Source organism: Hyperolius riggenbachi, chromosome 3 (genome assembly GCF_040937935.1).
Source record: "Hyperolius riggenbachi isolate aHypRig1 chromosome 3, aHypRig1.pri, whole genome shotgun sequence".
Lineage (NCBI taxonomy): Eukaryota > Metazoa > Chordata > Amphibia > Anura > Hyperoliidae > Hyperolius > Hyperolius riggenbachi.
Genome location: NC_090648.1, coordinates 84,889,170 through 84,900,190, shown reverse-complemented (window position 1 = coordinate 84,900,190; position 11,021 = coordinate 84,889,170). Strand labels below are relative to the sequence as shown.

The 11,021-nt window shown below is 46.4% G+C and overlaps 1 protein-coding gene across 1 annotated transcript in view; it reads left to right on the top strand.

Annotated features, from left to right (window-relative positions):
• Nucleotides 1-802: 802 nt before the first annotated feature.
• LOC137562782 (very-long-chain enoyl-CoA reductase) overlaps nucleotides 803-11,021 on the top strand; it is an 87,838-nt gene continuing 77,619 nt past the window's right edge. Inside the window, exon 1 of the mRNA XM_068274476.1 lies at nucleotides 803-909. Coding sequence (XP_068130577.1) covers nucleotides 895-909 — 15 coding nt within the window. The 5' untranslated portion in view covers nucleotides 803-894. The remainder of the gene's footprint in view (nucleotides 910-11,021) is intronic.

Genomic DNA, 11,021 nt, shown 5'->3' with positions numbered 1-11,021 from the left:
TGTCTGTTCCGTAGTGCTGCACAGTGAACACATGGGAAGCTTTTGGCTCAGCATAGCTCAGTAACTTTGCAGACAGTGTGATTGAAAGGCAATATAATCCTCCTGCACTCGGCACTAAACTGCTGCACTTATCTTCTGGGAATGCTTTCTTTCACTGTGCGACCTTTTCTTTCAAAGTGTACAGATGAACATATAGGTGAAATATATGTAAAGCATATGACTTCAGCATGTGGGTATTACGTGCAAACATTTCTGCTCTCTGCTCGTCCCTCCTCCCTTCTCTGTCCACTCCCTGCCCTCTGTCCATCTTCTCCCCTTCTCTGTGTGTCCACTCCCTCCCCTTCTCCTGTCCACAGACCTGTCCTGCTGTTCATTTCACCCCGAATGCTTCCAGTAGTAAAATGATCCGAGATTCGAATCAAAGATCCGGATCTCTTCAATGATCCGATTCGAATCATCCGGATCATTGAAAAGATCCGAACTTCCCATCTCTACACCAAATGCCGTCTGCCGCAGTATCTATAAAAACAGCTGCCTGACAGAATCCCCGCCCCTTAGGAGGTCTAACACTGCACTGCAAATAGCCTGACAGCCGCCCATCACCCTCCGCCCCACCCACTCCAGCTCTGCAATATCTTCTCATTGGTTGCCCAACTTACCCCACCGTTGTCAACTACATGCTCCCGCCCCCTGCACCTTACTCTAATCCAGCCCATAGAAACGAGGGAGAGTGCCGATTGGTTCCCAGTGCAGTAAGCACGCCCATCCCTCCGGTTTCGAGAATCTGATTGGGTGTCTCTCGATCCGTCACCCCCGTCTGTCACTTGCCCCGCCTGTGACTGAGGCTCTGGCAGGTAACGGCTAGGTGCGCGTGCTGCAGTCCCCGGCGGAAATATGAAGCACTATGAGGTAAGCGAGGGTCTACCGGAGAGTGTGCGTGTGAGGCGTGAATGTGAGGCCCCTCCCTCCCCCGCTGCCGCGTCCGTCACGTCCTCTGGCCGGTATAATTCGCTCGCTGACTCTGGGAAGAATGTGGGAAGGCGCACGGCGCTACGGGGGCTGGGAGGGGACAAACTCCATAACAAAGCGAATCAGTCTAGGGATAGTCTAGTAATGTGAGTGGCTAGTCTGTGACAGGCTCCTTACAGACTGACTGGCAGCTATAAATAATCTGTGCTGCGTCTCCCTGGCCTGAGGATTTCCCATACAGGGGATTCTCTCTACTGCTTACAGGAAGGAAGTCACATTTCACAGTGTCCCAGTGCTGACGATGTATGGGGACAGGGACATATAATTGCATGGGGAAACCAATGAGAAGTCGTAGCAATACAGCTAGTCATTTGGCAGCTGATCGACCATCTGATCCTAGAATTATAATCCAATTGGATGCAAATTGGCGTTGCCAGACCGAGGAATGTATTGATCTGGTATGCTTGGTATTTTTGGGCCAATATGATCGATCGTGTGCACGGTGTGATGAGCATTGAACATGATGGAAGCCCTGGCATTGTCCCCCTAAAGGATAATGTGCTACCCTGCTGGTGCGTTTATACATTACCTGTCTGCTGTCACCTGCCCATCCATCTTCCTCCATTCGCACCTCATACGCTAGCGGCATACAGCAGGTGGCACATGTGTGAGGCACGGATGGAATGCTTACATGCTGGTAGCATGTGAGGCACAGTAATATATGGGGGCTCATTTACATTAAAGGGGCAGAGACATCGCAAGGTCGATTCCCGAGAGTTTTCTTGCTGAAATCGATTGGGTATCAACCTGCGGTTTATGGACAGCGACAGATCTCTCTGATCAGGTAGAGATGGGTCTCTTGCTCGAATCTGGCCATACATCGCCAGATGTATGGGCACCTTATACCAGACATGCCCATCAGATCAATTCCCAAACCATTCTGCACACTGAGTTCAACTGAAATCTGTACAGCATCAACGTCCTGCTTGTTGCGGACATCCACCCCCCCCCCCCCCCCCTGCTACTCTCGCTGACCCATTTCCACTGGGAATTTCCAAGATCTCGGATCACTCTTGATAGATGATCAGCCTACAGTCAGTGGAATGTGTTGGAGAAAGTAGATGTCTGTCAGACTCAATCAATGTAGGAAAAAAAAATCAATACATGTGTGTCCAAGTAGAGCATCTGCAGGAAAATTGGCTGCCTTTGAGAACTGATAAGGTGCCCGAGAACAGTAAAATAATAATGTTATAAAGGTCATATGCATAGCCCCGCCCCCCCACATGCCCTTCACAAAGGGACATACAGGAAGTGGACAGGGACAGGAAGTGCATCACTGGGATTCCCAGGTTTCCCCGTCATTACCCATGCCGCACACATTAAAACATTCTGCGTCCCCAATTCACCTTTATTATTTCTGCTGCCGCGGAAGTCTGGCAGTAACGTGCTATTGACTTTGCAGCGCCTAGTCGGGCACTTGCAGCACGGCGGGACAAGGTAAGGGTGCTAGGCCCCCGTTGTGTTACCTTACAGTTAAACAGAGTAACACAATGGCTATCATTCATAAAGCATTTCCGCATGGGGAAATGCTTAAAACAGCTGACTTTACCGAACACTCAGCAAGTTCGGCATTCATAAAGCCTCTTTCCGCATGAAAAACTGACACTACCGAGCAGAGTGATAAATCACCGCCTTGTGTGGTGATTTTCGTAAAAAATGTAACAAAATTATAATTCATAAAGATTACCTCAAGCGGTATGAGGACGGGAAATACCGCTTACTCTTATGTGGCGATAACAATGTAAAGTTAATGGAGACACAGACCTCCCAGGCAGCTGCAGTGGAGTGGAACACGGGGAAATGTATCAACTCGGCAGCTTCCTGTGTCTCCGCAAGCCTACTGCCAACCTAGTTCGGGAAATCTCCGCAGTGCTATCGCACCTGAACACTTTTTTATGAATGCCCACCCAGAAGTCTAAAATACCGGCAGCTGTGTTTTCCCACACTGATTCTCCTTACCGACAGCTCTTTTATGAATGATACCCAATGTGGAAATTCCAATGCAAGTGTACAAACGGCCTCAAGCACTCATTGTCCTTACATGTCCAATTGATCGATTTCGACCTACGATCGATATAGCCTTGCTCTGCATAAAAACAATGCACCACTGACCTTCGATCGATTTTCAATAGATTCCGTGCTGAAAACTTTTAAAGGGGTTCTTTTAGGTTTAAAAAAGTTTTACTTACCTGGGGCTTCTACCGGCCCCCTGCAGACGTCCTGTCCCACGCCAGTCCTCAAGGATCCTCCAGTCCCCCGTTGTGGCTCATGCTTCATACACACTTGAGATAAAAGTCTTTGGAAAATGCAAGATCACAGACCAATTTTACCCCCTTCCATGTAGTATGAGAGCCTTACTCTACACAGTCTATTCTATGGAGCTGAACTCCCCATCAGATAAAATCTTTGCAAGATGCTGCACACAAAGATGCCTGTACACACTCAAAAGATCATTATCTGCAAAAGATCTGGTACTGCTAAAAATCCATTCCTGCAAAATGCATTCATAGTCTATGAGATCTGCAGATCCTCATACACACCTGGTTTAACAGACTTCATCTGCATATCTGGCAATCATCTGCAGATCTGAAAATCCATCCTGGTGGATCTGATCTGCAGATGATTGTCTGTTAAACCAGGTGTGTATGAGGATCTGCAGATCTCATAGACTATGAATGCATTTTGCAGGAATGGATTTTTTGCAGGAACAGATCTTTTGCAGATAATGATCTTTTGAATGTGTACGGGCATCTTTGTGTGCAGCATCTTGCAAAGATTTTATCTGATGGGGAGTGCAGCTCCATAGAATAGACTGTGTAGAGTATGGCTCTCATACTACATGGAGGGGGGTAAGATTGGTCTGTGATCTTGCATTTTCCAAAGACTTTTATCTCAAGTGTGTATGAAGCATCACTCTCCGTTTGGCGACTTACAGTCGACCACATCTGCGCATGTCACCGGGAGCATCTTGCGCAGTGGGGGGGATGGGACCGGAGGATCCTTGAGGACCGGCGTGGGGACATGACGTCTGAAGGGGGCTGGTAGAAGCCCCAGGTAAGTGAAACTTTTTTTTTTTTTCTTTGAATTTTAAAGAACCCCTTTAAAAATGGATGTTCTGTGTATGTTTAGAATTAATCTCTCTCTGATCAGATTCCAATCAGAGAGGGCTTGATGATTGTGCAGATTCAGGTGCAATCTATTAGGGCCCATTTCCACTACCGCGAATTCGCATGCGTTTTTCGCATGCAAATTCGCATAGCAATACAAGTGAATGGGACTGTTTCCACTTGCGTTTTTCTGTGCAGAAAAAATTCGTGCATAGAAACAATGGACAATCACACCAGCATTGCCATGGTTAAATTCGCATACATAGTCATCCTTGCGAATTCGCATGCGACTTCGTATGAAGATTCGCATACACCCGCATGCGAAATTCGCATCCGCATGCAAATTTTTACCGCGGCGATTCGCACCGCACAAGTGGAAATGCAGCCTAAGTGTGTGGCTAGCTTCAGGAAAAGAATTAGGGGAAGCGGAACTGGAACTTTGTATAGGACTCTGGGGGCTGGAACCTACTAGAGCGATTTTATGAACGTTTATGGAGTGATTCAAACCGCTAGCGCTTTCCCTAAACGCTCAGCTAATGTTAATGAATGGGCCAAGTTCCACTGGAGCGATTGGTGTTACCAAATCGCAAAACGCAGGACATGCAGCATTTTTAACGTTAGAGATTAGCGTTAGTGTATCTGCATTGTAAAGTATATAAACGCTGGAATAATCGCTCCTCAAAACCTACACTGAGCGATTTTGTTAGCGTTTTGAAGTTACTGCACACTGTAACAAAATTAAAATTAATTGAAAGGACCAATCAGAATTAAAACGCTAATCGCTACACAACCGCTGGCAAATAGAATACACTTTTTAAAATTGCTCCTGAAAACGCTCATGAAATCGCTTGCAAACCGCTCATACAAAACGCTAGCGTTTGTGATTAGCGATAGCATTTTGTAGTGGGTTCCAGGCCTGACAGATTAATCCCAGAATCTTATTAGCTGTGTGCCAAATCACCTAACTATAATTCCAGCGATTGTTGAAGAAGAATAACCGGAAAGGCGAATTGAAGATAACATCTGTAATCAGTTAACATCGCAGGTTGACAGTCATTTGACAGCACAGAGCCACCTCCACATTTCCCACAAGAACATGCCATTCACACCTCCACCCTTTTACATAGGACAAAATGCTCAGCTGCCTAAACTAGCACCTGAAAGGGCCTTTTCACATGGGCAGCTGAACTGCACTCTCAGTGAGCAGTTACCAGGCAGCATACATTTGAAATCGGCGCCGGGAGACTTGGGCGCAGGATACAGCTGGTATATGGCTGATCCTGCTTCTGCACAAGTCCGGGCCGTGTTAATTACTATTCCCCCTCCAGGCCGCCATAGATAGTGGGGGAATGATATAAAGCCAAATTATTGTGTTTTAATAGCAACTTCAGCTTCGTCTTCTGACGGCGCCGACGTTCCTCACTGAGCGGCGCTATAGATGTAATTCCTATTATAGTCTATGGTGGCGCTGGCTGCACCCAAATCTTCCTGCGCTGAAAAGGACTGCTCCAACCTATCAACTGCTTGTGTGAAAGGGCCCAAACAGCCTGTTCACAGAAGTCACAAGCGTGTACATAGCTTTTAGCTAGCAAACACTATGCAGTGTTTTAAAGGTAATATCCGAGCTTAGAAAAAAGACACCTATTTAAAAGGGCACTACAGCGGAAAAAAGTAAACTTTAAAATATGTGCAAACATATACAAATAAGAAGTACATTTTTTCCAGAGTAAAATGAGCCATAAATTACTTTTCTCCTATAATGCTGTCACTTACAGTAGGCAGTAGAAACCTGACAGAGGTGACAGGTTTTGGACTAGTCCATCTCTTCATAGGGGATTCTCAGCAAGGCTTTAAAGGGAAGGTTCAGGGAGGGTGCCAAAAAAATAAAAATCAATTTCCACTTACCTGGGGCTTCCTCCAGCCCGTGGCAGGCAGGAGGTGCCCTCGCCGCCGCTCCGCAGGCTCCCGGCACCTCCTGCCTGCCACGGGCTGGAGGAAGCCCCAGGTAAGTGGAAATTAATTTTTATTTTTTAGGCACCCTCCCTGAACCTTCCCTTTAAATCTTTATAAAGATATTCCCGAAAAAAAATTGAAACAATGACGCTGGCCAGCTTCCCTGATCGCTACACAGTTTTTTTGGCAGTTGGACAGAGCAACTGCCATTCACTAAGTGCTTTTGAAAATAAATATATCCCTGAGAATCCCCCATGAAGAGATAGGCTAGTCCAAAACCTGTCGCTTCTATCAGATTTCTACTGCCTACTGTAAGTGACAGCAACATAGGAGAGAAGTAATTTATGGCTCATTTTACTCTGGAAAAAATGTACTTCTTATTTGTATGTGTTTGCACATATTTTACATTTTACAGTTTTTCGCTGTAGTGCCCCTTTAACTGGGGCTTCCTCCAGCCACTAGCAGCTGCTCGCCGCAGCTCCGCTCTCAGCCACTGGTTTCTGATGGTGCAGAGGCTGACCTTGCCAGGTCGTCCTCTACTGCGCCTGCACTCACACCACTGTCAATCACTCGCACGTGGTGTGTAATGCGTAGGTTCAGTAGTTCTGCGCTGTACACTCCACACCACGTGCGAGTGATTGACAGCGGTGCTTGCGCATTAGAGGACTTCCTGGCGAGGTCGGCCTCTGCACTGTCGGGGGCCAGCGGCTGAGAGCGGAGCTGCGGCGAGGGACATAGCAGCTGCTAGTGGCTGGAGGAAGCCCCCATTAAATAGGTGTCATTTGTTTCATAGCTCGGACATTCCCATTCATTTTGCGGCTAGAAAGAACACCGAAATTAGCTTAAATTGCTTAAACAAACAGCAACAACAACATTTGCCAGATTGCATGAATGTTGCATAGTGCATGAAGCCAGGAGGCTTGATGATGTCTTCAAGCCGGGACCCGAAACTTGGTGGCAGTGCGATCCTGGATGGCGGGTAGAGCTCCACATTGCTGGATCAAGGGATGACACCCATGTCTGACTATCTATACTGGGAATACTATGCCTGCCAGATTGCATGAATGTTGCATAGTGCATGAAGCCAGGAGGCTTGATGGCGTCTTCAAGCCGGGACCGAAACTTGGTGGCAGTGCGATCCTGGATGGCGGGGAGAGCTCCACATTGCTGGATCAAGGGATGACACCCAAGTCTGACTATCTATATTGGGAATACTATGCCTGGCTATCTAAACTGGGGACACCTAAACCAGGGAAACTGCTTTGGTCCTGAAGTGTGGTTTCATTGCCGTTCCCTAAGTGGTTAAGGGCTGAATCACACTTTGTGTGATTGTGCTCAGTTTGCTGATTGCCAGCGATCGGCAAAATACTACCTTATGCGGGTGTTCTCATTGCAGAGTTTCCATTTTAAGAAAATCGAAAATATGCTGTCTGTACTATTTTTGGAGAGATACAATCCTTTATCGCTCTGACAATTGCTTTGCAAATTGCATTCGATTTGTAATGTGAACTAGGCCCAATTCACAGTGTAAGGGCTGGAACCCACTAGGCCGATTTTGGCAGCGATGTCCCAAACACAAAAAGGGGTTTTCAGAGTGTGCCAGTCTTCTGCTTTCCAGTCCCTGTACTTCCTGCAAAATTTGAATCTGTTCTTTAAGTTTTTGTTTTTTTACAGCCCTTCTTGACTAAAGTACATCTGAATTGAGAGGTATACAGAGGCTGCCATGTTTATTTCCTTTTCGGCCTGGTTAAGGCCTCCTGCGCACTGCAAGTGATTCCGATTCAGATTCCGCTTTTTAATCAGTTTTTACATCAGATTCAGATTCCGATTTGCAGTTTGCAGGGAGCAAACTGCAAATCGGAATCTGAATCGGATGTAAAAACTGATTAAAAAGCGGAATCTGAATCGGAATCACTTGCAGTGTGCAAGAGGCCTAACACTTAAAGATCTTTTTTTTAGCGATAGTGATTTAAGAAGCTAATGCAATGCTATGGGTTATTTTTATAAAAATCGCATTGCTCAAGTGAGATCACGCACATAGTATTACATTAGCAAGAGCTTTTAAAATTATAAGTGCATGGAAAAAGCTCCTGCAGTGTTAACCAGCCCTCAGGTCGGATCCACACTATAAGCACTTTTGTGAACGCTTGCGTTTGATTAGTGCTTGTTAAAAAAAAAAAAAAATCACTCCCATTCACTTTCATTCAAATTGCGTAAAAATAGCAGCGATTGTGTACCGTATATACTCGCATACAAGCCGAATTTTTGACCCCCAAAATGGGGGTCAAAAGTTGGGGGGTCGGCTTGTATGCGAGTCTTCCCTGGTGGTCTAGTGGTGGGTGGGTGGGTGGTCCGCGCCCCGCTCCCCGCTCCCCCCCGGCCGCCGCTGCTAATACCTGTTTAGGCAGCGGCCGCTTCCTAATCCGCGTTCCTCTTCTTAAGTGTCTTCTCAGAGTATCACAGCAGCGCGCCCGGCGCTGCTGCTGTGACGATGCAGGGGGCAGGAAAGAGCGGTTCCCTTGGCAACGGCGATACAGATCGCCGCTATAGGGAGCCGCGCTCTTTCCTGCACTCTACATCGTCACAGCAGCAGCGCCGGGCGCGCTGCTGTGATACTCTGAGAAGAAACTTAAGAAGAGGAACGCGGATTAGGAAGCGGCCGCTTCCTAAACAGGTAATAGCAGCAGCGGGGGGCGGGGGGCGGAGCACTACCTACCTATGCTGGGCACTAAACTGGGCACTATACTGGCTAAACTGGGCACTATACTGGCTAAACTGGGCACTATACTAGCTAAACTGGGCACTATACTAGCTAAACTGGGCACTATACTGGCTAAACTGGGCACTATACTGGCTAAACTGGGCACTATACTGGCTAAACTGGGCACTATACTGGCTAAACTGGGCACTATACTAGCTAAACTGGGCACTATACTGGCTAAACTGGGCACTATACTAGCTAAACTGGGCACTATACTAGCTAAACTGGGCACTATACTGGCTAAACTTGGCACTATACTAACTAAACTGGGCACTTTACTAGCCATACTGGGGCACTATACTAGCTAAACTGGGCACTATACTAGCTAAACTGAGGCACTACCTACCCATACTGGGCGCTATACTGGCTATACTGGGCACTATACTGGCAATACTGGGCACTTTACTAGCTATACTGGACACTACCTACCTATACTGGGCACTATACTAGCTATACTGGGACACACTGGGGGGCTGCACCAATCCAGCATTTCCTACCCCCGGCTTATATGGGGGTCAATCATTTTTCCCTGTTTTTTCAGGGAAAAGTTGGGGGGTCGGCTTATATGCGGGTCGGCTTATATGCGAGTATATACGGTATGTTTTTCCGTATGCGCAATCACAGCGATTTTTACTGTGATTTTAATGAAAGTGAACGGGAGCGATTTAAAAAAAAAAAAAAAAAGCACTCAGCAAGCGCTATTTAAAGGGAATGTCCAAGCAAAATAAAAAAATGAGTTTCACTTACCTGGGGCTTCTACCAGCCCCATACAGCCATCCTGTGCCCTCCTAGTCACTCACTCCTGCTCCAGTCCCCCGCTGGCAGCTTGCCGACCTCGGAGGTCGGCGGGACGCATTGCGTACATTTTTACGCATTCCCGCTAGTGCAGGAACATTAACACATACACTTTTACGCAGGGCTGTGGAGTCGGAGTCGTGGAGTCGGGCAATTTTGGGTGCCTGGAGTCGGGAAAAAATGCTCCGACTCCTAATGAATTTGTAACTATAATTAAAATAGAAAATATGATAAAATGTTCTATTTCTCAGATAATAGTCATTAAAAATAATGTATATATACAGTAATAGCTGTGCTTAGTCCACAAAAATGAAATAAACCAATCAAAATTAGTTACTTGTGCTGCTTCAATAAAGCAGTCCCCGTATTTTTAAGGTCAGATATACATATCTGATTGTGACTGTATATATGATGTGTACACAGGAATCTCTTATATATACTAAATAACATCTATGCTGTAAGAATAAAGCCTGATGTGTAGCTGTGTCACTAATAGAGATGGTCAATGAGATGGAAATAATTCTGCATTGATGCTGGTTTATGCAAATGTATGCACTACCTTTGCTGATGAAATCAAATAATTTGATATGTTGTTAAAATTTGGTTTGGTGACTACAAATTAAAGGGTACCTGAGACGGATGAAAAGTAAAGCTTTATACATACCTGGGGCTTCCTCCAGCCCCCTTCAGGCTAATCAGTCCCTCGCTGTCCTCAACCACCCGGATCTTCTGCTATGAGTCCAGGTAATTCAGCCAGTCAGAGCAGTCTGGCTACGTGCTGCTCCCACAGCCAGGAACATTCTGCACCTGCGCAAAAGTGCTGCACAGGTGTAGTATGCTCCTGGCGGCGGAGTGTGTGCATGCGCACTACGCCCGACTGGCTCAAGTACCTGGACTCATAGCAGAAGATCCAGGTGGTGGAGGAGGACAAACGAGGGACTAATTATCCTGAAGGCGGCTGGAGGAAGCACCAGGTATGTATAAAACTTTAATTTCATCTGTCTCAGGTTTACTTTGTTACACAGTAGTACTATACTCTACATATGCACTCTCCACAGAGCTGCAGGGAATCCACTGAGAATGTTGTGCACATTGAACACAGAGGTGTTGTCTGTCACCCATAAACCTTGTTCAGATTGTGCATGAAGAATGTGTAATAGAGGAAGAAGTACCCACAGTCACATTGCCTAGGGCCTGATCCATGTTCAGATGTGTAATAGAGGAAGAATCTCCTCATTCCCCTGCAGAGTACCTGCACATCATTCTTACATGTACCCACAGTTACATTGCCTAGGGCCTGATAGATGTTCTTTGTTCCGGTTTGTACCTTTTACAAGTACTCTTACCAAGGACTAGTTTTAGTCTAAAGGGAATAA